The sequence below is a fragment of the Emys orbicularis genome, chromosome 1 (genome assembly GCF_028017835.1).
Source record: "Emys orbicularis isolate rEmyOrb1 chromosome 1, rEmyOrb1.hap1, whole genome shotgun sequence".
NCBI classification, from domain to species: domain Eukaryota; kingdom Metazoa; phylum Chordata; order Testudines; family Emydidae; genus Emys; species Emys orbicularis.
Window position 1 is genome coordinate 60,507,142 of NC_088683.1, and position 27,240 is coordinate 60,534,381.

At 37.9% G+C, this 27,240-nt stretch overlaps 1 protein-coding gene across 1 annotated transcript in view; it reads left to right on the plus strand.

Annotated features, from left to right (window-relative positions):
* The window catches only part of ARID2 (AT-rich interaction domain 2), a 158,164-nt gene that overhangs the window by 63,672 nt on the left and 67,252 nt on the right, over positions 1-27,240 (plus strand). Inside the window, exons 4-8 of the mRNA XM_065417423.1 lie at positions 16,027-16,160; positions 17,109-17,327; positions 20,751-20,818; positions 25,866-25,932; positions 26,017-26,267. Coding sequence (XP_065273495.1) covers positions 16,027-16,160; positions 17,109-17,327; positions 20,751-20,818; positions 25,866-25,932; positions 26,017-26,267 — 739 coding nt within the window. The remainder of the gene's footprint in view (positions 1-16,026; positions 16,161-17,108; positions 17,328-20,750; positions 20,819-25,865; positions 25,933-26,016; positions 26,268-27,240) is intronic.

Genomic DNA, 27,240 nt, shown 5'->3' on the forward strand with positions numbered 1-27,240 from the left:
ACCTAACAACTTCTAAGAACCCAACTGGATCATTGCTACCCCTAGTTCCTACTGCTGTCTGGAGCTAAATTCCACAGGGTCCCTGAGCTTACTGCCTGATCCATCCACCAGCTTTCACCACACACCAGCATTCCTAAATTCTTCCTTTCCTGTTAGCCTGCAAGATAGCAAGAACTAAAGTATTAGCTAAGCAGCCCAAGGATTCTGAGGTGCCTAGGAACTTGCCAGGGCACTGGGAGCCAGGAGTAGGTTCTGATTTTATTCAAGTCCTTAACGTTTTGTGTGAGCAGAACTGCCTCATAGTGCAGCCAGGTAAATGCTTTTGTGTTTAAAAGTTTAAGCAGTAAAGCACTTAACTATCTCTGCTATGAAATAATATGCTTTTATAAGCAAAGAGTTATAGAGCTTGTTTGAGGCAAAAAACCCTAACCTTTCCATACAGTTCTCCTTCATAAATGTAAGAGATTCATATATGCAAATGATTATTATAATTAAGATTGGTTTGGTGAATGCAACATAGCCCTTATATAAATGACATAAGAACATTGTAACTAAATTTCTAAGCATTAAAGTGATGGAATGACTGCTTATAGTAATTAGTTTATTTTAAGATATTCTGTGGCTTTTATAGTTGCGTCTTGTGTCCTTTCCAAGTTTTCAAAAACAATTGTAAGTCACAACACAGCACAAGGAGTCAGATCCTTGGTTGGCATATATTGACATACCGCATTTAAGGAGGAATTTATGCTGATTTATACCAGCTGAGCATCTGGCCCAAACTCTTTCAACATATTCCACTTTTATATCATGAAATTTATACATATAGCAGTGATGTGTGTATATATATCTTTAAAGAGCTTGTATGAAGCCTCTCTGAGTGAGACTGGTCAAAAACTCAGATGAAGAGGAGCAAACCCTTGTCCTTTCAGGCCATTTCTCCGTTTCCATTGACGGAAAGACAGTTCAGTCCAAATTGGAGAGATTTTTATCCACAAAGTAAAATGAAAACACTGCATGATGAGAAACTCTCAACACTATCTGATTGGAGGCTGAATGGAGTCACCGGGTTGTCCATACCTGAACAGATCCTCTGTTTGAGACTTATGCTATTGTGTAGACAGGGATTTCTTTGCCTCTTTCACAGACACAGGATACAGTTTAAATACTTTGTATGCTGCAGAACTTTTCGCAGTGGGAATAGCGGTGCGTGGGGCAGTTTTGTTTGTTTTTCCCTCCATCAGCAGCTAACTAAAAAATGACTGTCTGACTTCTATTCAGACTTTACCACAGAATTAAACTTTGAGTCAAAGCAAAGCATGGAAATTTTAATTTCGGAGGGAGAATTTCAGAGAGAGGGTTTTATGATTATGTAAAACTAGGATTATAGAGGAAGAGGAAATATAATTTTAACTATAGCTTTAGCTACTGCAAAAGTTCGAAATGAATATAGCCATTTTCCTTTTCGTTGTTACAGTACAGCCGAAATATATAATCATAAAAAAATTGAAATAGAAAAACAGCATGTTTCAGAATTAAGGCAGAATTCAGTGGACCAAAGTACTTCAAGCTCGTGTCTAATTTTAAGCATGTAGCTTTAGTGGGACAACTAAAGTATTTAGACTTCCGTAGGACTATGCTCATGTTTAAAATATCTTGCTGAACTGGGGGCCTGTATGAGGAAGCTATTTCTGACCCCTAAAGCATGTATGAATATGGCTTCCTGCACTGCTTTAGATATTTGTGATGTTGACAACCATGGCAGAAGAAACAAAGAAATGTGAACTGTTCTTGGCACGTGAAAAGCTTGTCAGTTCACCTATTAAGTAATTTTCTTATGATGGCATGTAAGAAGAAAAGCTAAATTATTCACATTTTTCACAAAACCATGCTATTTATAGTTGGAATAGTTTTTCTGATCATTTTTAATGAGGCCCTTGAAAATGCACAAGGGAAGTTCTGTTTTTGTTTTCCCTACCCAGGAGCCTTAGCTGTGTCTATTTACTTGTTAAAAAATAGTCATGAACTAAAGACAACAAATACTCACCTCCATAATTTGATACTACTTAGTATAATTTTCAGTTTAAATTTAGGAGAGGCCCAGGACTGAACTACCATAGAAACTGACTCCTCTAGAGAGGGTAACCCTCCAGGCCCATGTCACCAACAGAACATAATAGGAAAGCTTGCACTGTAGTCATACGGATTTTTCCTTTGCTTTTAAAAGCTTCTAGTACTATAATTTGAATGTTTACAATATTTAAAAGAGACAAATGAGGAATAATTAGTAAATTATAGTTAATACCTATTTCAGATTTATCTGCTTTGAAACATATTAAAATGTTCTTTTTATATTTAATTTAGTATTTGATATGTATGTAATTAACCGTTCCGATCAGGATTTGTTTTTGTAATGTAGAATATAAGAGAAAAGACTAAAAGTTTGTAAACTATTGACAGCCATATACAACTTCTGTTTAAATTCTAGAAATACACTAACAGATCTTCACACAAATAGATTCATGACTACATAAATACATTCTTAGCACTTAGTAATTATATTTGTGATGGTCAAAGCACACAAGAAATTGAGTATACTAATATTTGAATCAATTTTTAAAATCTCCTGAGCAAAAAGAATCTCTGAAGCATTTTTAGCATCTCTAATATGTGTTTTTATATTTGTAAGTTGTTAGCAGCTTCTTGTAGATGCTTGTTTTTGGCAAAATGAATAAGTAATTTTTAATGGAAATAACTCCCCAAGCTTTAAAATCTATTTTAATCACTGGCTATGTTTTGAATTATTGAACTGTAGGAATGATAATTTATACAATTCAGGGTTATTTTTATAATTTGTAAAGAATCTCTGTATTTCTTATTTGAAAAACATAAGTGCTTGTACATTTACATATTATATAGGTTAAACAACCTGAGCACCGTCCCACCCTGAATGAGGCAGGGCTCTTGTGGAAAAAAATAGTATGTGATTGTGTAATTAAAGACGAAACCATAATGTATATTCACAGGGCGGCAAAATTAAGGTTGCATTTGTCATCATTTGTTAACGACTTAAATATTTTAAAACAGATTTTTTTATGCAGTATAGATGTTGTAGTTAAATGTATTCTAATATAAAATATGTTTATTGCAAACTTTCTTATACTGTAGACACATTCATTATAGTATTGCCAGTTATGCATTTGCTGCACAGAGCGCTACTAAGAACTATGGGATAGATTCCCATAATCCGATGCTGCTGCAGCATTTGCAGGGAGTATTATGTACAGATGCAGGGCAATAGTTTACCTGAAACAGGATGACTAGTGTGGGTGCATTGCACTGTTGCAACTTGCATTGGATCAGCCACATAATATAATTCTCTAGTGTAGGCAAGACTCAAAATTAACACAGACCCTGGTCTGAGGAGCAACCGGGTACTCTCACACCCAGTTAGAGCAAAAACAGTTTCAGTGCATGCATACAGCTTTTCCCAGACATAATTGTGTGTGATTTCTGTTTAATGCATAGACACCTGCCAGGCTACACTGATATTTTTGTATCAGCGCAGTTTGGGGAAATCCAGGTGGCTCTTCTATTCTGTATCAGCCCTTGCTGCTGACACAAAGTCCACGGGTGTTTTTTCAGAATGGGTTAACCCTTTTGGGAACCCAAGATTATAGGATTTCTTATCCAGATCCCAGAATCCTGCCAGCCTTTTGCTGCCTTGCTTGATGAATCCAAGACCAGGATGATAAGCAGCACTTTAACTGTCACTCCAGCAGCAACAGAGTGGTGTTTTTAGACAACTGAAGGGGAGGTGGAGATGTCATGTGAACAGCAATTACCTGAATTACATTTCCACTGTCCTTGCTGCTTATGATTCATAACCTCTGAACAGAATGGAGAATGCTACATAAATGCCTAGAATGAAGCAAAGAGGTGCTCTAGCCTGACAACCTGAATGTGGATTTTGGAAATTCACTGACTGCCAGTGTCAGACAAAGAAATCAGATAAGGATGCTCTCTGTCATTACTTTACTAAAAGTGTTGGTTTGAGGAAGAAAGATTAAGAGGAGTAGGACTCATCATTCTATGGCTTTTATTAAATGGATACAGCTAGTGTGGCCCAGAAACAGTCTCCCAAATTGAAGATGTAATAGAGCTCTCCATATAGAATCTTGCAATAATATGCCTATCCCAGAATCCTCATTAACGACTATTTAAAGGTTTGCATGCCTCCTGTAATTTTGTTTTCCCTTAGTATGAATCCAGTGCTCTGAACAGGCCCACCCTCAGTTTATGTAGTATTCCTTGTAGGCTAATCTAGCATGGGATTCTTTTGTTTTGAATCTTCAATTCAGGATAGCAGGAAATGCCAAATAGGGCCAAAATGGCACATTGATTATATCAACACAACAGTTGTTTGTTTTTTCCATTGAAACTGTATTGTAACCCTATTGTAAATGCTAATTGTTCTAGTTGTGTGTCTCCTAAGCTTTTGAAGTATTTGCCTAGGGAAGGTGTATTTGCTTCAGCAACCCTTCCAACAGGAGGAACTTTCAGGTTAAAAAAAATTATGGAAAATGGGGGTTTGCGCCTCCATTCCACAGACGTGGACAAAAATACTTTGAGGTTATGACATCTGTCTAAAGCAGTGGATCTCTTCTAGAAGAAACCAATATTAGAAATAAGAAAACTAATTTTCCCTTCTTTCTCCTGCACTTACATGTTTACCTTCAAATCCTTATCAACCTATGTACAACCTAATTATGAAGCTTATACCTATATTAGAGCTGCTGTACAAAAAGGGAGACATGAATTTAAAAATCAAAACAACAAAAGCCAACTTTTTTGGTAGAGACACAAGGTGGGTGAGGTAATATCTTTTATTGGGCTAACTTTTGTTGATGAGAGAGAGAAGCTTTGAAGAAGAGCCCTGTGTAAGCTTGAAAGCGAAAGTTGGTTCAATAAAAGATATTACCTTACCCACTTTGTCTTTCTAATATCCTTGGACCCACATGGCTACAATAGCACAGCAGACAACTTTTTATGTTGACAGGTAGACGGTACTGACCCAAACACAGCAGAAATACAGCACTTTCCTGGAAAATATGCCACCAAGAAGAAACTCTCTCCCCATCTAACAAGCAACCTAAAAAATTCAGCAGGAAATTCAAACTATCATAGATATCCATGTTCAAGTCAAAGATCTGCTTACCATTGAACACTCCAGAAGTCTCCATCATGGCAGTAAACATCTGCTGTCTTCTCTTATCCTTCCTGTCATTGCTATGTTTCCTCCAACTTCTCTTTCTTTCCTTCATCATTAATCTTACTCTTCTCCGCTTCTGATGTATATTTATTCCACAAGTAGCAGCATTTGCTCTGTCATCTTGTGGAAATTGGCTACAAGAGCTACTTTGAGGGCTCTTTCTGTATTTATTACCCCTTTGGGGTAGATTATTCTGGGATTTGGGATCTTGGTGTTCTTCTTTCCCTTGTTTTTGTCTTGACAGTGGATATGCTAATATGTCATCAAAAGGTGCACATATGGCTTGGCTGCCCTAAGTTTGGATGTCTTTGGCAGTGCTCTTCTCTGCTGTCATATTTGTGCTGTGATTTGCACTGTATCTTTCAGTGCAAAAAAGAAAAGTGGAACTTTAAAAAAAAAAAGTTCTTAGAGTTTGCAACATTACTGGAAACCTGCAGAATCGCTACTTCCTGGCCTCTGGGCAGATCAGTGAATTGTTTTATATCAGAAAGAGATGTATTAAACAAATTCTTTAAAAAAAAAAAATTATTCCATTCTAGCCTCTGCTGTTGTAAGCATCAGGCTTCTTGTGGAGATTCTGTAGAGTAGGTGGCTCAAGATATCTCAGAAGCTTGAAAATTATTCACCATTTGTCACTTAGTTTAATAGTTAACCCCATAATTCTCACAACAGAAATATCAATCATATATAACTTCCTTTCTAGGTAAATTATGGCAGCCATTCCATCAGGAAGGGCCGGCTCTAACTTTTTTGCTGCCCCAAGCAAAAAAAAAGGATGCTGTCGCGCCGTAACAACCCCCCCCCCCTGAGCGTTGCCCCGCTGAAACAAAAACAACCCCCCCCCCCCCCGATCGCCGCCCCGCCGAAAAAAAAGCCCCACTGACAAAGTCCTAACTGAACTAGTGGCTCAGCAGTTTTCAGCACTGGCTCAGTTTGGTGGTGTAGATTGGCCCTTAAAAGGAATGCATTGTGGGGAGTAGAGGTGGAGTCTGGCAACCTGATTCAGACAGGAAAGAGCTGCATCAGAGAAGAGAACCAAGAATCTTTCTCTTTTCCTCTAAGAAACTTTGGTAGGGTCCACATTGCGATATAATTTTTGCCTTTGGAACTTTGGCTGATAGAAGCCTGGTTGTATTTGTTTGGCATCAGTTTAGAAAGTTCAGAGTTGAGATAGTTATTCTCAAGTTCCCTGTTAAACTTCAAAGCCATGAGTGGCTCTGCTGTCTGTCAGTGTGTCAGGAAAATAGGAGCAATGCACGTTACTGTCCTGAGATGCAGAAAGATAATTAACAGTAAAAAGTTTGTGGCTTTTTTTTTTTTTTTTTTTTAAATTTTAACATGTAGATAGTAATAGAATAGTCCGTTCTTCATTTCGGGTCAACAAAGACTGAGGAATAGCCAAGTCAAGGCTCTCTTTTTGTGAGATGGTAATTATACAGAATTCAATTGTTTTAAACCTACACCCTACTGTCAGACCTGTGATATCACCATGATAGGTGCTATATAAAACTACAGATAGTATGCTCCTGTGGTTCTTCAGCATCTTCATATTGTGAACTACTGCTTCAGGTGAACATCCTTAGATGGCTCATCTTTCCACCCTATGCCATATCTTCCCTGTTGTAATTATACTGCTTGGTTACATGGTGAAGTAATTGTAGACTAGTTTTAATTAGACAAGATGTAAAGTAAGCTTTTAATATTATGGGTAAAGCTATGTACTTTGTTAATCCCCCACACTTCTGTGCATGTGTTGTTTATTACCTATCCATAGGTGTAGGTCCTTACAGTTTTTCCTATAGTCCCAAATCTCCCTTGTTTTTTGTAGTTGTCTGTGCTCAAGTTCTCTCAAGGTCATATAGAAGTTTGATTCTTTCCTCTCATACCGCAAGCGTGTTATCTTCTCTAGATTTTATGCTGTTTGCAAATTTTGATCAGAGTTGAATTTTCACCACGGAAACATCCAACAAAGCCATGAAGCAGCCATGTGGAATGCAAAACATTTCAGTTGAGTTCAGATTTTGAAAACTAATTGCCAATAGCAAGAAAAACTTTCTTTGACCGTGGAGAGATTGGAGGAAGTGGGCTAAGCCATCAATTTCTAGAGAATTTAAGCTTTCATTAAGAAAAAAGAAAGTTTCTAGCCTTTCTGGGTTGATAAAATAACTTAGGTATGAACTAAATATGAACTGACAGTGTAATCTTCCTGAGTTTGCAGACAGACTGCTGTAGTGCTTTTCCTGCTGTTCATTGCATTATTAAGCCATTGCAGAGAGAAACAAACAAGTCTGGTCAGCTTCAGTGTTCCTGTTCAAAATCATGTGGGCAACATTGAAACTGACAAGAATCATCCCACTTCAAGTGGTTTCTTCATGTTCCCACTTGTGGGATCAAAGTACATATGCCACAATGGGAATATACAGAGACTTATGATAAAGAATTTCAGTTACATGTAAGCAAACTTCATTTTCACTCGATTGCTACTAAGAAAAATTAGGAGCAGCAGCAGGGGCAGGACTTGGGGCTACTCACTAGAGAGTAACTTGGAGCCATATATGTGGGAGTAGGCTCAGAAATGAGGCTCAGAAGGTAGGAAAGGCATACAGTGATTCCCACTGCTGTCAACATATGCACAGCAGCTAGAAGACTGAATAGTGTGATATGCATACCTCACTGAGAAGTTTCTCCCTTCCTTCCAGATAATCAGGTAGCTGCTGGGGATGGGACACTAAGTAGGGAGCAGTGGAAGGTGGGGAGAGAGAGTGAGAGCGCCTCCTCTCTTCCAGCACAGGTGAAGGGGAGGGTGCTACTTAATTCTTTCAGATGTAGGCTAGATAGAGGGTACGTCCGTATCGGCGGGTAGCGATCGATTTATCGGGGATCGATATATCGCGTCTCGTTAAGACGGGGGAGCCGTGGCCGTCGATCCCGCACCGTGTGGACCCCAGATAAATCGATCTAAGATACTTCAACTTCAGCTACGCTATTCACGTAGCTGAAGTTGCGTATCTTAGATCGATCCTTCCCCCCCTCTCCCCCCAGTGTAGACCAGACCAGAGGTTGGTAAGAAAAAGAGAGTTTCAGGAAGGACTCGGGTGCAGCACTCTGATAAGAATTTTAAGTCTTTTTTTCTTTTCTTGGTAGCTGAAAGTAAAGATAAGAGGAAGCTGGGATTTTCACTAGAATGTTGGCCTAGACATATCTGGTTGGGACTTCCTCATCTGTTGTATAAGCCCTTGGTTAGTAGGCATGTAGTCAACTTTTCGTGTCCTGATTTAGTTGGTCAAAAAAAAAATCTAAAGGAAAGCTTAAAGTCTTGGAATAGGCCTACAAATAGCAAGAAGACTGTTTGAAGACTGACAGGTTTTACTCAGATAAAAAGCTGGTGGGTGTAGTACAAAAAACCTGGAGAGATACAGTTGGATATGGTATTGTGAGAGAAACAGTTTCATACAGCACCACAGACCACAGCTTGAGAACTGTACATACCTATTCCGGGGTAAATTCCATATGCAACTGGCTCATATACCATCTAGGTTTCTTCCTGTTAACTGCTTTTCAAATTTCTTAATACAAGTTTTATTTACACTTTCTGATCAAATTAAAAAGCTGCTTTATTATTGAAATATGTAGTCTAAATAGGCAAAATATTAGTCACTTTCATAAAGCTAATTTCCTCATAATTTTGATTAAAACAATAACCTATTTTAGTAACATAACATTATAAAACTAAAAATTAAGTTGCAAACTTTTTTCGTTCAGAAATATGGAAGTATAATTTGTCTTTTGTAAATAAAAGTACACTTTTTAAAGGTTTTGTTGCTAATTAGAAAATTAAGGTTTTTGCAGTGATAATTTGAAAATAAAATAAAGATCATTTGTATTTCTGCTGTTTAGTCTAAGTAGAAATTTGCATAATACATTTTGGTTTAAATTTTCAAAAGTGACCAATGACTTTGGTTTCTTCATTTTTAGGTGCCTGACTTGAGATACCTTTAAAGGAGACCTCATTTTCAGAAAGTACTGAGCACTTGTCATCTAAAAATCAGGCAACTGTGATTGTGCACCCAAAAAATCCCTAGTCACTTTTGAAAAATTAGGCCTTTAATTTTCCCATGTTTCAGTACTTTGTATGTTGTGTGGCTTTTTTGCTAGTGACCAGAAAGATGATAATCTACTTCCAAATTGACAAACTAAATTCTGTTCTGTACCTCTCAGGACACAACATAGAAGACACAACACAGAAGAAGGAGTAGGGACAGGGCCATCCCTAGCCATTTTGGTGCCCTACGCAGCCCCCCAGGCCTCCTGGGGGGGGCCTGGCCAGGGCCCCAAGCCTCCACGGGGGGGGGAGGGGGCTGGCTTGGGGGTCGGGGAAACCGCCCCCCAGCTCGAGCTGGCAGAGCAGAGTGGGTTGGGGTCAGGTCGCTCCACTTCCTGCCGCCCGGTGAGTGCAGGGCAGGCCTGACCCCGCCCTCACGGGCAGCGGGAAGTGGAGTGACCCGGCCCCAGCCCGCTCCACTCTGCTCCCCTGGCTCCCAGTCTTGGGGCTGCGGGGTAGGGGGGAACCGCTCCCCAGCACTCAACAGCGGTGTGGCTGGGAGCCAGGGGAGCGGAGCAGGCTGGGGTCGGCTCACTCCACTTACCCCTGCCGGTGAGTGCAGGCCTGCCTCCTGCTGCAGTCCTCAGGGGAGTGGGGGCGGGGTGGGTGGAGCAGGGGCGGGGGCTTTGGGGAAGGGGTGGAGTGTGGGTGGGGCTGGGGCAGAGCAGGGACGGGAAGAGGTGGGGCTGGGGCGGAGCAGGGCCTGGAGCAGCACGTATGGGTAGGGACGGTCCTGAGTAGGGAGAGTAGCTTTGAGTTGCCTTTTCAGATCCTAGATTCTGTCTTTGACTTGTGGCCACAACTGTCACGTTACTCTTATTACTGGTTGGGCTTCTGAATAGGCATTTTATGTTCTTCTATGTAATATTATTGTTATATTTAATAGTAAACCTGTTTAAATAATGCTACGCTTTTGAGGCAAACCAGCAAAAATCAGGAAATGTAAGGTTAAGGCTGGTCCCCCCGATCCTGAAAACACAGGCTTAATTTTATTACTAGGGGTAATCCCATTGAGATAATTGAGACTACTCATGAGCCTAATGCTAAATCAGTGGGGTAAGTTTCCTTGATTTCAGTGGACTTTGTGTGAGGCCTTATGGAAGTAAAATTCAGCATGTGCATAAGAGTCTTCAGGACGAGGGCTTGATTTTGTGCCTCCTTTGCTATCAATATTGGGAGTGAAAGCAGTCTTTAACAGGCCAGGTTTTAATATACCCTTATTTCTCCCTTATTGTGACAATGATGGAAAAACTAATACAAACTTACTGACCTGGTTTTATTTTATTTTTTGTTTGTTTGTTTTTTTTAACTTGCTCCAGGAGGCAAGTTGGTGAGTTGAATTTGGTGAAGCTGAGTAAGAAATCTAATTTCCATAGCACTGGATTTTCTTAATCTTTTGGGTTTTTAAAGTTAGAGCTCAACAATATTTTTTTAATTGAAAAAATATTAGAATAGTTGCCAGGGACTGACATTTGCTTATTAACTTATCCAGAACCAGAGGCAGGAAATATTTAATGTCCCTAAAAATATGTAGGCTGATTCACCATCTAGGCACCTGTGCAGTAGTTTTTCCCCTTGTGATTTTTAGCAGCCAACAGTAATGTATCTGAATTAGGGGCTGATGATTAATCACAGTTAACTCACGCGATTAACTCAACAAAATTAATCACGATTAATCTTGGTTTTAATTGTACTGTTAAACAATAGGATACCAATTGAAACTTATTAAATATTTTTGGATGTTTTTCTACATTTTCAAATATATTGATTTCAATTACTACACAGAATTCGAAGTGTACATTACTTTATATTTTTATTTTTATTACAAATATTTGCACTGTAAAAAAGATAAAAGAAATAGTATTGTTCAATTCGCCTCATATAAGTACTGTAGTGAAATCTCTTTATTATGAAAGAGCAATTTACAATGTTGATTTTTTTTTGTTACATAACTGCACTCAAAAACAAAAAAAATGCAAAACTTTATTGCCTAAAACTCCACTCAGTCCTACTTCTTGTTCAGCCAATCACTAAGACAAACAAGTTTATTTACATTTATGGGAGTTGATGCTGCACACTTCTTATTTATGTCATCAGAAAACGAGAACAGACGTTCACATGGCACTTTTGTAGCCGGCATTGCAAGGTATTTATGTGCCAGATATGCTAAACATTCGTATGCCCCTTCATGCTTTAGCCACCATTCCAGAGAACATGCTTCCATGTTGATGATGCTCATTTAAAAATGTCATGCGTTAATTAAATTTGTGACTGAACTCCTTGGGGGAGAATTGTATGTCTCTGGCTTTGTTTAATCCGCATTCTGCCATATATTTCAAGTTATAGTCGTCTCGGATGATGACTCAGCACATGTTGTTCATTTTAAGAACACTTTCACTGCAGATTTGACAAAACGCAAAGAAGGTACCAATGTGAGATTTCTAAAGATAGCTACAGCACTCAACCCAAGGTTTAAGAATCTGAAGTGCTGTCCAAAATCTTAGAGGGACGAGGTATGGCGCATGCTTTCAGAAGTCTTAAAAGAGCAACACTCCGATGCGGAAACTACAGAACTTGAACACCAAAAAAGAAAATCAACCTTCTGCTGGTGACATACTCAGAGGATGAAAATGAACATACATCGGTCCGTACTGCTTTGGATTGTTATTGAGCAGAACCCATCATCAGCATGGACACGTCCTGTGGAATGGTGGTTGAAGCATAAAGGGACATATGAATCCTTAGTGCATCTGGCACGTAAATATCTTACAACACCAGCTACTACAGTGGGTACGTCTTCACTACCCGCTGTATCGGCGGGTAGCAATCGATTTATCTGGGATCGATATATCGTGTCTCGTTAAGACGCGATATATCGATCCCCGAACGCGCTCACTGTCGACTCCGGAACGCCACCAGAGCGAGCGGTGGTAGCGCAGTCGACGGGGGAGCCGCGGCCGTCGATCCCGTGCCGTGTCGACCCCAGGTAATTTGATCCAAGATACTTCGACTTCAGCTACGCTATTCGCGTAGCTGAAGTTGCGTATCTTGGATCGACACCACCCCCACCCCCCCCAGTGTAGACCAGCCCAGTGCCATGCGAATGCCTGTTCTCACTTTCAGGTGACATTGTAAACAAGAAGCGAGCAGCATTATCTCCTGCAAATTGTAACCAACCTTGTTTGTCTGGGTGACTGGCTGACCAAGAAGTAGGACTGAGTGGACTTGTAGGTTCTAAAGTTTTACATTGTTTTATTTTTCAATGCAGGGTTTTGTTTTTTTACAAAATGCTACATTTGTAAGTTCAAATTTCATGATAAAGAGATTGCACTACAGTACTTGTATGAGGTGAATTGAAAAAAATTTTGTTTTTGTTTTTTACAGTGCAAATATTTGTAATCAAAAATAAATATAAAGTAGCACTGTGCCCTTTGTATTCTGTGTTGTAACTGAAATTAATATATTTGAAAATGTAGTAAACATCCAAAAATATTTAAATAAATTGTATTCTATTATTGTTTAACAGTGCTCCTAATTGCAATTAATTTTTTTAATCTCGACAGCCCTAATCTGAATGTAAAGTACTAATCTCTAACTCAGAAAGCTGGGAATTTACACTGGCAGATGATATAAAGCACTCGTGTCTAACTCCAGTGGTTCTTCAGCTAGAGATCACTAAATAATTTCTGGATTCAAAGAAGATGGTAATCAGAACATGATCTAAGTTTACATATCTTGCAAAACCCCCAGAGCTAGAAATGAATGCTTTATATGACTGGAAAGATGAGGTTTTTTTCAGATCATATGAAAGCATAAATTCTTAGCTTTCACATTTGGAGATTAATGCTTTATCCCATTCATCTCAAGCCTTGTTTTAAAGCCACGTTAGAGAATCTAAATCGTTCCTCTGGAAAAACAGTTCAGATATATTTTGGAATGTGTGGAATTATGGGACAAGTAACCCATGATTCATCACACTGTTTCCTGTCTGTCAGTCTGAATGGTCAACCATTCTAGTACAGCTTTGTGCTCTTTTTTTAGCAATGTACACTCGGCAATGAATGTACCAAATCTCACTGTTTATTTAGAAGTAACCACTTTATTTATTGATGCCATGCTGTTAATTTTTGTATTACTGGAAAACCAATTTACATAGTTATTCAGTACATCTCTCCCCATTACTTTAAGACCATTTGATCCCACGCGTTGTTCAAGGCTACCTCTTGTGCAGGGTTTGCACATGGTTCTTTGACTTGGTTGTTGCTTTTTTTTTTTAAGAGAATGTATTAACCATTTAAAAAAGATTACCAGAAAATTGTTTAAAAGTTGTAAAGTGAACAAGGCTTTGGAAAACAAAACTGTCGCCTCCAATCTTTGTGTTCTTCCTGCCTGATGCATCTAGTGATGCAACACTCAGTATAGGATGCATAACAATTCATTGCTAGGGAATGGAAGTGATTGGAGCAATACATTTTGATGGTGGCTGATTATAAAGAAAAGTAAAGCTTCTATTGTGATGTATCTCTTTTGGTAAAATACAATAGAAGGAAAGGAAATACTGAAAAAGTATGTAATTGTGTGGGCTTTTGTAAAGTATTAGTCTTTTTAAATATCCCATCACTCCAGCAAAGAGTGAAGTTTATTTAAAAAGGAGCTGCAGTCATTTTTTCATTTTGCTCAGAGCAGCATTGTGAAAATGCACATGCTAAAAAGCACCTCTTGACATATGAAAGTTATAAATAGTACTTGGTTGAAATTTTGATTAAAGGGCTCAAGGTGAGGGAAAGAAGTGAGAAGCGGAAGGAAAATGAGCTGTAAGGGAAGAACTGAAATTTAAGTCCTAAAGATTGTGGGAGGGGAAATGTTGACATTTAACATTAAGTGGAAAGAAAATTCAGTTACTCATAATTTTTTGGGGTCTGCTCTTTTTCAGACATTTAAATGAAAAGGTAAATAGCATCAGCGAGGATCTATATTTTGAAGAAATATAGAAGCAACAGTATTTAAATATAAATTTATTTTAATCAGCAAAAGCAAAGTGATGATATAGTTAAGATTTCTGCTAGGTCCTTAACTCACCATATGGAGCCTATGTAATAAAGATGGTTTCCCAGCAGTGGTTCATCTAATAATACTTATCATTTACATAGTGCTTTATGTGTTCAAAGTACTGTACGTCTGATTAATCATAATTGTTTTATGGAACACCTACTTACAGCCCTTTTTAACTCTTAATTTTCTTCCTCTTATGAGATTAACTTAAACCTTTAATAAAGCTTTTTATTATGAAAATTATATTGGTTGAAATGTAAAGATATGTTTACTTATTTTAGGCTCTGGTTCAGCAAGGAATTTAAGCATGGTTTTAATTCTAAGCATGTGAGTAGTCCCATTAAATTCAATGAGAATAGTCACATGCTTAAAATTAGGCCAATGGTTTTCAACTGATCCACAGACTTTCTAAGGGGTCCACGAAAAGTGATTATGAAGTTTCAGATCCCAGAAAAGGCATTCAGTTTTTCTGATCAATCAAAAGTATGTGAATACCCCCACCAAAACCCAGAATACCCCCACCTATAGGTCAAAACCCAGAAGTGTTGTCATTACCATAGAAGCCCACAGTTTAGCGCCCTTTCTCACATTGTGTCAAATGCTGTGCTGAGCATGTGCCCGCCCCCACTCCACCCCTTCCCCCAAGGCCCCACTCCCCCCCCCCCGCAACCTCTTCCCATCAAACACACAAACCCTACTGTCTCTTTATTAAAATGCCCCCCCCCCTTTTTTTTTTTTGTCTTTTATCTGGCGAAAAAAATTTCCCTGGAACCTAACCCCCTCCCCTATTTACATTAATTCTTATTAACATTGTTTCACTTAAAGTTGCATTTTTCAAGAACATAACTACAGTGTTAAGCGAGGAGTTCCTGTACATTAACAGTTTGCCTTGTTACCACCAATTTGATGTATCCAGCCATGACTCTGTATAGTTTCTATTTTCCTACCCCTTTTGACATAGCCTGTCACCTCATAAAATATCACATTCTGTCTGCATTACTGCATGAGAGATTCTAACGGAGTTCCAATAGTGTCATTTAGCTTGTTACTGAGTCTTAGCATTTTCAGTGTCCACATGTTGAATTTAGCATATTTATATTCCTAGTATTTTCTTTATGAACCACTGTTTTTAACCTGTTGATTATGTCTGTGTTGCCTACTCTTCGCCATATTATGCTTTTAATGGTAAACTATGTAAAATATTTCTGATGAAATTTCTTGTAGTAATTTGTAAGTACTTCTACCTGCAGGTAATAAAAGCAGATACAAAAATATGTCAGGTAACAAAAGCAAAAACTAATCCACAGAAAAAGAAAATGGGCTTAGTTACAAGGTGGCTAGTTATACTATAATTTTTAGCTAAGGAGTATTGTTGGCAAATATAAACAAATTTCATATCTAAATCATGATTCCACTTATCTGCCTGTATCACCTTTTGTCAGTCTGATTCATGGTTTTGTATTTTATACCACAGTTTAACTATTGCTTTCACTAAACCTCTTTTTCTGCAGTTGCTACTGTTTCCTTCAGCAGTTCAACTCTTAGAGGACAGGAGTGTTAGTTGCATGATAAATATTAAAAATCTTTGCTTTCTTAATTTCAGCTATCTAGAAAAGTACGAGAAAGTACATCATTTTGGGGAGGACGATGATGAGGTACAACCAGGCAATCCAAAGCCACAACTTCCTATAGGTGCAATTCCATCTTCCTACAATTACCAGCAACACAGTGTGTCAGGTAAATTACATTTTTGAGAAAAAGATTGTTGTGATATTTATTTTAATTTTCCATGTTTTAACTGGGGCAGTCTTTAAATGCATTTACAGTGTTATTAAAAAACATCAACACTTTGTCAGTCAAATCATTATCTAACAAAAATATTTTCTCCTGTTACCCAAAAAACAAGAAAACCTCCAAATCCATAAATAATCCCAATTCCTCCAGAGTTTGGGTAAACAGATAGATAGGCCTTGAAGTGATATTCTTTGAAAATCAACAAACTCAGGATCAATTGGGCCAAGTTAAGGAGCGAATTTCAGAGTTTTCACCAATAATGGTCTCCCTGCAGCTCACAGATGTTTAAATCTGGGTTCTGCTGATCTCAATTTCTGGGTTACAACTTGAGGAGCCAGGTGGTCCATAATGTAGCCAGAGAATCCATACCATATGGGGCTCTTCAGATCAAAATGCAAATCTTGACTGGAACACAGACACAAATTTGATGCCAATACAGTCCACTTAGATTGTAAGCTCTTTGGGGCCGGGACTGTCTATTTTTGTTCTGTATTTGTACAGCACCTAGTACAGTTAGGCCCTGGGCTCTTAGGTGGTATGATAATACAAATAAATAATATTGTATCTCTAAATAATTGGGCTGCATTCTGTCCTAGCTGAAGTTTAAGTGCTTTTCAAGGTTCTCCTCTAGTAGAGCGTATATTGCAATGTTCCATTCTGAAATGAATAACTAACTGGCAAGATCCATATCCGATGGGAATGGTCTCAATGTTCTGGCCCAAAAAAAGATGGAAAAAAACAAATGAAATGTTGGAAAAGTTGGTTTAATGCCATGAATTATTTAAATTAAAGAGAATTATTGATATTTTACTTACTATGTCAGCCAGAATATTCATTTTATTAGTTTGGCTGCAGAAACATTGTTCTCACTTTTTTTTTTGTCTTGGTTAGATTATCTTCGTCAAAGCTATGGGCTGTCTATGGACTTTAATTCGCCAAATGACTATAATAAATTGGTGCTTTCACTGTTATCTGGACTCCCCAATGAAGTGGACTTTGCTATTAATGTGTGCACTCTTCTGTCAAATGAAAGCAAGCATGTCATGCAGCTTGAAAAGGACCCTAAAATCATCACTCTACTGCTTGCTAATGCTGGGGTATTTGATGACAGTAAGTTTTAAGTTGAATTCTATTTTTACTGTATATAACATTTTTAATATCTGAGCAGGAAAGCTGCAAATATATTTTTGTAGCTTCTTTCAGTTTTGAATAATCATCATTCTTCATTTATAGTAAATTTTAAATAATTTACTGAAGAGAAATTAACTTGATACTTAGTTTTCTTTTTTAATTATTTCATAACTTGTGCTTCACATCAGGCTTTGAATATTAAAATTACCTTTTTATTCAGCTAGCATATATATATGTTTTAGAGACTTTATCATTTAACAGTTTAATTTAGTTTTCAGTGGTATTTTTAAATTACTTGAGTTAAGTGATAAATGTTTAGCATTAGATTTCCATTTAGCCTCTGATGTCAGGACGTGTGTGTTTGTTTGTTTTCCTGATGAATGCATAGGACTTAGTTGATTTTTAAAAGATGTGCATTTTGATGTAAATTACATATTAAAAATAGAAAGAAGCATCTCATAGAAATGACACACTGAGTTTATATTCTGATAAAAAAAAGATTTTTTAGTTCCTAATCACAGCGAAATTTAGAAATCAGACCTCAATATCATTAAAATGATCTCAGTCTGGATTTAAGAAATATTTAATTGGCCTGCTTGCATTTTTAGTATTTTAAGAAGTTGTATTTAACAAAACTATTTCAATACTGAATTATTTCTCCTGGGTAGATTGACCAGTGTGTTGGCTGTTAGGCCTTCTTGTTCCTTGCTTTATGTTCTTTTGCAAGCAAATATATGACCAAACCATCCTGTAATCTCACTGAATGACAATAGGATAAAATGTAACTCCTAGCTTATGGAAAAAAGGAATCATTCACTATTTTAATTTTTGTTATGTACAAAGCTTCTCTAACAAGAGATAGTAATGTTTTCCAAAGTTAATTTTATCTAAATAAATCCTCAAATGAGCATTCTTTAGTTAAAGAATATTTTGGGATGCCCCTAATAATAGATACAGTGTGTGGGTGTGCGTGCACACGCATGCATGCGTGTACATATTCTTGCAAAATACTGCATCAAAATTACTATCTTTTTACTTGTTTTCCTTCAATTGTGGGGAAGAGTATATGTGAGGCACATTATATACTCATTTTAAAAAATATTATCAGCTTTTTTATTTCCTTAATCATTTGTAGTATGTAAAAAGTTCTTCATGTCAGTAATGTATGAGTGCTGGCCTAATTTCTCTTTCAGATTTTTTGGGTTGTGTGTCTGTCCTTTTACTGTGCTTTTTCTTAATAGGATGTCCCTCACGTTTGACCAGACCAATACATTGTCTGCATCTGGGCTAGTCACAAGGACTCCCAAGTGGAAGGAATGTTTAAAGAGTGTCTAAAGTTAATTTTAGTTCCCTAATTAATCCTTCCCAGAGGCCCATCCTTAGATTCTGAATTTGAGTGGTCACTCTGCTGAGAGTCAGGACAATTCCTTCTTCAAAGTAGCTTTTACAGAAATGGGAAAGGTGCTTCAGCAAGGTTTGAATGTTCTTTAGTTTCATGCCTTTTTGGACACTCAGGGCTAGTCCTCCATTGTTAACTTTTGAAGGTCAAGCCTGTGTTTCCATATGGTTGTTTCATTGGTGTCCTGTACTAGCTGTTCTTTCTGTTATGGTCTTCCTCAGTTGAGAAGTATTTGAGGTAAAGTTCTAGGCCATCGCTAACAATAGCAAATGAATAATCGTTGGTATTTGAGAGAGGCAAATTTGTAATAGGACACGTTCTTTTTTTCCACTAGGAGAAGGATTTTATTTTCAGCTACTCTCTAATACATCCAGCAGTGAGGGTCTGATCAATGCAAAAGACAGATGTGTCCTATTTCCCTACCCATGTAGTGAGGGAATACTTATTTTCTAGAGCAGGGATGTCAAACTCAAATGACCACGAGGGCCACATGGGGACTAGTACATTGGCCCGAGGGCCGCATCACTGACACCTCTCCTCCCCCGCTGCCCCTGGCCCCGCCCCCACTCCACCCCTTCCATGAGGCTCCGCCCCTTCCCCGCCTCTTTCCACCCCTGCCCCTCCCCCATTCCAACCCCTTCCCCAAAGTCCCTGCCCCGCCTCTTCTCCGCCTCCTCCCCTGAACGAGTGGCTCCCCGCTCCTCCCCACCTCCCTTCTGGAAAGCGCCTGGAGTTAGGCAGAGGAGTGGGGACATGGCATGCTGGGGAGCTTGGCAGCTGCAGGAAATAACTCAGGGGGAAGCGGGGAGCTTGGCTGGCTGCAGTAAATAACTCGGCGGGCCGCACCTTTGAGACCCCTGTTCCAGAGCATATATATAGTTTTCATCATTGTAGTTTGTGAATTGTGTTAATTCTCTTTTTTGTGATGTAACATTTCTAGTTATATTTTTCTCAATTTTGTTAACCTCTTAGGATTTATTCCAGTTTGAAAGTTTGAGATAACTCTTACCTTGCATGTCTTAGGACAGCTTCTCTCTTTCAGGAGTACTGTCTCCGTTTTTTAACATTCGTTTTTCATTTTAAGTTCAAGTTCTCTTATGTAACCTAAGAACATGACGGGAATACAAAACCTTTTTTCCCATCTTGTCAGTAGGATTGCTTTAAATAACTTGTTTGTATCCTCAAAATATTTAATTAGGCCTTGCATGCCAAATGCTGTAGAAGCCTTGGTCTTGGATTCTGTAAGATGTCAAATGCTGCTTCATTATTTTCAGCTGAAAATTGTAACCATTTTTCACAATAAAAATATACTGTGAACCAAATACTGTTTTATACAACTTCATATTGACAGTAATCGCAGACTTCCAAGCTGCAAAAAAGTTATTTTCCTGTCAAGGGAAATCCTGTGAACTAATCTTTGCTGCTTCCAAAGAATGATAGGCCAGAAAGTTTGATGTAATATTATTTACCGGTTCCACCAAAGCAGCCAGGAATTATCATAAAGCTTCTTTGTAAAATACTAATATTTTAGTAAGTGGTAGTGTTGTCTAGCCATTGTGTTGGCTTCTTGAAAGCTTCAAGGGAAGTTTTGCCTAGGCACCATGCTAAACAACTGGAACATCTTTACTCTTTACTATGTACAAGCAAAAACTAGTTGCTGACATGAGATTTAAAACTAGGAGACCACTTCATACTTTTGTCAAAAGAATTCTAGAAAAGCATATCATGGCTCTTTAAGGTACAAGGCAAAGGTACACAAAGTTTAGACCATTCAAATATTTTCTTGTGCCTTAAACTGTAGTACTGCAACAGCAGTCAGTTGAGTGTATCGCAATAGCGATTACAGTGGTTTACTACATCTTACTGCAAAATTACTCGAAGAAAAAAGAAAACTTCTGAGTGGTCTGTAGTATTGTTGAATCTTTATTTCCATTGTTGATTGGTAGAAAATCAAATGAAAATGTTCAGCTCATTTTGACTAATTATTTTTTTTATGCTTAAAGCTTTAGGATCATTTTCTACTGTATTTGGAGACGAATGGAAGGAGAAAACTGATAGAGATTTTGTTAAGGTAATTTTGAAATTATGAAACTGTTTTAAACTGTGCACTGCCAGTAGCAAAGTCTAAGTCTCTTAAAGCATCAAAATGGTTTTCACATAAGTTGTACCAGAATGTGACTTTGAACTACTTTCCAGTTTATTGCTTTCAAGAAAATATAGTAGGATACTAACTCAAGGATATTTGTGATAAAACTTGGGGGTAAGTAGGAAGAAAAGCATTAAGAAAAAGGAAGGGCGAGTTGTAGAATAGACAAAGGTTACAGAATTTTTTTAAACAAGCCCTTCAATTAGGAGTTTACATTATAGTAGCTAGGTTTGCACAAGACATTTTTGTTTTTTTTCCACTAGAGGGCATGATATGCTATATTAATGTGTAGCAAAATTCTGGCTACACTTCTATTATATGTAAACACTTCCTCTGTGTCCTAGATTAATATTTGTATGGTGCTCGGTAGCGTGTAATATAATATATATGAAAGGGATTTGACATTTCATTATGTTTGCTTAAGGGGATTCTATCATGTTAATATAACACAACAGATTTCCTTAAGAAGGATTCAAATAACTTATATTAATCAAATTGGAAGAATTTTAAAAAATGTTTTATTTTGCTAATTTTTGCTGTTTATTTCCAGGTGACAGAAATGGCGGGTGGGGGATTAGACTAGTTAGTTCCACTTCAGTTTATAGTCTGGTTTCTGCTCAAATTCTTTCTTTCTTTTTCTTTCTTTCTTTCTTTTTAATATATCAACTGAATGCAGCAATATTTGCATTACAGACATTACATGAATATAAAAATTCCTCTGCATTGTGTTAAGCTAGTTTTTACATAACTTTAATGTTGGGCCAAATTGGGTAACAGTGGTGCCCATTAAATTTTTTTTTATTGCTAAAATACAAATAGGTGGACTCTCCCAAAAGAATAAAATTGAGAATAAAGAAAATAGGCATTACTTTTTATGATTGGAGCTTGGACGTATGTTAAAGTATACTAAGGTTAAGTGTAAAAAATTGTGCCTCGTCTTTGTCTTCACCTTTTCTGTCAGACAGATGTCCAGAAATATTATACTTGGAAATTTTTATTCAAAAGTAGCTAGCTTTTCTGGTTTTGCTATCCCCTAAAACTGAGGCAGTTTGTGTAATAGTTAATGAAGAACAACATCAGGTGCTATGTCTAGATATGTAAACATTTGAAATTATATTGAATTGTAATTAACGAACATATAATAAATTATATCATCTTAAATAATTATAGTATATGAAGACAGATGGTTTTAATAAACTCTCTTAATTGGGTGTTAAGTAGAACCAGCATAGTTGCAATAAGGTTTACTAATAAGAAACTTGGATGTGCTCCAAGGATCTATTTATAAATGTTACATGGTGTATAGTACCACACTACTGTAAAACACTTTTGAAGGCATGCCATAAACTAATACCACATCTAAAAATACCTATATATTACAATAAAATAAGATTCTATGAAAAAAATGGATTAAGCAGTTTGTTGATCCCACCACAGGAAGTTATTTATTTCATATAGCAGCTATGCTTCTGTATATAAAATGATGGTATTTTTAAATTTAAAATTCCCCTGTTATTCTTTTGACCCACAACAAATGCATTGTGTTGGCAAGAGCAGGAGGTTGCATGCTTGTTCTTTTCTCTTTTGGATTGCTTATACTTTTATAAAATTAGCAAAATGGTACTTGGTGCTCTCTTCTTGCTCTTGTTGTTCAGGTTTTCTTTTGTAAATGTTGGTTTGTCTGTCACTTGTTCTGCCAGGTGCAAATATTTATTTTGATAGGGTCATCATTCACTTCTCCTATCATGTTTCCTACAGTGACAGTTAATAGTAAGATTTTGCACCATTGTGTACTAATGTGGTGGCTAATCCCAATTTAATCTCAACCTCTTTTCCTAATCTAGACAAAGACCAAGATTCTTAAATCAGGTCTTGCAAATTGCTCAGTTCCAAGCATTCCTAGAGCCAGAGACTTGGCATAGGTGGAACTGGTTGATATTGAGGTACTGACATCTTTCCCTTGAGAACAGTATGAGCTATGAACATTGGAAGTTTATTGATCCAGCTAAAAGTCAGAGTTGAATGAGTCCTTGGATATGAAAGTCAGAAGTTTACAGTGGGGATTACAGTGGACGAGAAGCTGGATATGAGTCAACAGTGTGCCCTTGTTGCCAAGAAGGCTAACGGCATATTGGGCTGCATTAGTAGGAGCATTGCCAGCAGATCGAGGGAAGTGATTATTCCGCTCTATTTGGCATTGGTGAGGCCACATCTGGAGTATTGCGTACAGTTTTGGGCCCCCCACTACAGAAGGGATGTGGACAAATTGGAAAGAGTCCAGCGGAGGGCAACAAAAATGATTAGGGGTCTGGGGCACATAACTTATGAAGAGAGGCTGAGGGAACTGAGCTTATTTAGTCTGCAGAAGAGAAGAATGAGGGGGGATTTGATAGCAGCCTTCAACTACCTGAAGGGGGGGTTCCAAAGAGGATGGAGCTAGGCTGTTCTCAGTGGTGGCAGATGACAGAACAAGGAGCAATGGTCTCAAGTTGCAGTGGGGGAGGTCTAGATTGGATATTAGGAAAAACTATTTCACTAGGAGGGTGATGAATCACTGGAATGGGTTACCTAGTGAGGTGGTGGAATCTGCATCCTTAGAGCTTTTTAAGGTCCGGTTTGACAAAGCCTTGGCTGGGATGATTTAGTTGGGGTTGGTCCTGCTGTGAGCAGGGGGTTGAACTAGATGACCTCCTGAGGTCTCTTCCAACCCTAATCTTCTATGATTCTATTATTCTAAGTTGTGAAATTTGAGTGCCTAATACCGCTGTTCTGACAACAGATGCCTCAGCTCTTATAGGCTGTCCAGGTGAAACCTTGACTCTTGGTGCCTTTGTGGCTCTCTCACTTGAGCTTCTGAGAGGGCACTCCTGTATTAGTCTGTTCTGGAGAATAGAGTGTTTCTTTAGACCTGACAGCCAGAGTTGTCTGTCGCTAGCCTTCTTTATCTAAGAGAGATGTTTCTTTGGTTCTGAAGTAACATCTTTAAGGTTGGCTCAGGTCCCAACTGATGTGAATTTCATCCTCGTTCTGTGGTTTTTAGAATCAGACAGATCTCTTTCAGGCTATGTACTTCAACTGTTCTCCTTATTCTGAGAGCGCTAGGAGCCTTCATCTTTGGCTTTACCTGTACCCTGGTATGAAGTGATACAAGCCCTTTATATAGTAGCAACATTGTTAAAGAAGTCATCAGCGAGATATACTGCCAATTGTCCTTCACCTAAATGACCTCAGGAGTCAGCTCTGATCTTTCCGTGGAGTGTTTAAAATCTCCTCTAGCCAGCATGGGGGGATTTATTAGACACATACTATAAAGAGGAATGTGGGGATGAACTGGTCCTTCATCATTGCCCCCCTGATGACAGTGTTATGATGCCTTCTGTGTCACCACCAAATGATTTTTAGCAGTTTCAGGAACATGGGGCTAATTGGTGAAGAAATTGGATTTGAAAATGACATTGTTTCAGGAGAAAATGCCAATGTTATTTGATATCCTTGTCAAAAGGCTAAGATTGCACTGCCCATTACTTATGGCTGTCTTGCTCCTGCAATGTATTGATATTTTGCCTCAACTTCAGTACCTACTGTGGTTAAAAATAATTTTTAAAAAGCTCATCAATTGTACCAAGTGCTAGAATTTTAATATTTTTTAATAAGCCTATGCCAAGATGACATTGATGTCAGCTTCTGCAGAGAGAACATGCCAAGTCCTCATGTTCTATACCTCATGAGAGAGTCCAGGATGACTTACCTCTGAGAAGAAAGTCTACTCTTCGAAGTCTAAACTTCAAATTACCCAACCGTATTAGATAGATACATTTTTTTAAATCTGAGAGTGCTTCCTTTTGGACTTTTAGCCTGAATATTTTAAAGAGACCAAGAGCATATTGTTTGACGGTCAGTCTAACTAATGCCATGGCACTGTGAGAGCATCTTATGATTTTGGTATCACTGCAAGAGCACTGGCAACAGCAGTAACCCTACATTCCTAATTGGTTTAGTTCTCTGGGCCTTTCCAAAGACTTTAAAATTAAGGTTGAAGATGTGCATTTGAGGATACACCACCTCTTCCGTGTTTTAAAAATACAAACACTAGAGAAATAGTAAGTCTCGGGCATGATTCTAAGATCATCTTCCTTTTGTTATCACTAGTGAAATTTGCATGTTTACCCTCTTCATCACTTTCCAATAGAGTAACATCAAAAAGGGTATATTGCATTGACAAGTGAAATTCAAGGCAATCTGGTTTTGCACACATCGTTTAAACATGACAAAACCCCTCTTTCTTGAGTGTCTCAAGCTCCTTCTTAAAAAGGGCCCCCTCTAGCTCAAAGTGATGATTGCAATAGAAGTATCATTCTCCTAGAGGTTTTACTTCATTTTTTGTCCTAAATTATTTCCTGGATTTTACTCTGTGATGATAGAGCTGTTGCATTTCACATAAGAGACAGCTGTATTTTAGTAGTGAATTAAGTGATCCATATATATTTTATCAGCTTATGAGCTTATGAGCTTGATCCTGCATATCCTTGATCATATGATTAATCTTGACTGTAGTCGGACTAGCCACACAGTAAAGGTTTGCAGATCAGGCCCTTAATTTGTAAAGTACTTTGAATTCCTTGTGGTGGAATAGGAATAGGTCTCAGATCCTATTGGTTGATTGTGGATGGAGTACCTTTGGTGTCTTGGAAGGGTGGCAGGAAGACTTCTTTAAAGCAGCTGTAATATATTGAACATCATAGGTTTCAGCTCTGGAGTGAAGAATGTACCATTATTTAGATACTGCATCTTAAAGATGATCTCTAATAGCTGACATGAATGGGAAGAGGATATTTTTCAAGGGATGGAATAGTGATAAACACATCCTTATCCATTTGTGAATATTTTAAAGAGGCGGAAGAGAAAACAAATGTATCTGTAAAGGAAACATCACACTTCAGATATTCAGTTTTAATTTTTATTCTGTTCTCAGTTTTGGAAGGATATTGTCGAGGATAATGAAGTACGTGACCTCATTTCTGACAGAAACAAATCTCAAGGTGAGATGTCTTGAATAAACTGATTAGATAAATTCTGGTAAATATAGAAAAGGAATAGCTAAAGTTGATGTTTTTCTTTTGTAGATGTTCCATCAGAAGAATGGATATGGGAATCCTTATTTCATCCACCTCGCAAGTTGGGCATTAATGATATTGAAGGGCAGCGGGTACTTCAGATTGCAGTGATATTGCGAAATCTTTCCTTTGAGGAGGGAAATGTTAAACTTTTGGCAGCTAATCGTACCTGTCTTCGGTTCCTGCTACTCTCTGCTCATAGTCATTTTATTTCTCTACGACAATTGGGGCTTGACACACTAGGAAATATTGCAGCAGAGGTAAATATTGGAGAAGGTGCTACTTTAATATTAAGTAGCTTGACTGATGTCTTAAATTTAATTATTTTTCTTGTGTTTATTTGAGGTAGTAGTGAATAAGTGCTTTGAATTTGCAAATAATAGATTTCAACAGAATGCACAAGGCTAGGAATCAGATATAGAGTGGGGCCCCCAATTTGCCTAAGCACAGTCATGTGAGGGAATGCAGTTGTGTGAGGGGCATGGGATCCTTCAAATCATCTCTGATTTTCAATTGAAATTCCATGGCATCGGGGAATTACTTTAAAAATGAAAAATATTCATATGGGTTATACTTTATAAATCATAATTCCACTATGATAATACAAGAATTCTCGTGTCACCAGTTTTATGGCATTATACACCACCGATAAATTTAAAGTTGGAGATTGTGTATATATTGAAATCCTGCAATGAGTAAATAGCAGGGAAGGAGATACTGTAGTGCTCAGCTACTGATAGAAATCTGACTAGGATGGTGTTTTCATGTGTGGAAGGGCCTTTGAGAGAGCACTAGTGGTGGTGGTGGTAGTAGTAGTATTTACCATAGTGCCTAGGGACCCAAGTCATAGACTAGGACCTCATCATGCTAGGTGCTGTACAAACAGGACAAAGGATGGTGAAAGCCATAGGGAGGAATTCACCCCAATCACTGCTACTGTTTCATAGGGTTTAGGAAAACGTTCATATCCATCCTGATGACAGCCTAGGAATTCAGTTATTTTCCTTACTGTAAAGACTCAAAGGAAAAAGAGAAGTTCAGAGCCTCTTCCCAAATACTTCAGAAGAGAAAAGGGTTAATGCAATTTTAAAAATAATAATTAAGAACTCTAGGCATTTAAAGCAGAGTCTTACATGCTCACAGAAGTGACAACATATTCCAACATCATAAAGACTTTTGAGCATTGAATTTGGTATGCAAATTTAAGAACTGTAAGTATTATGACTGTACGTA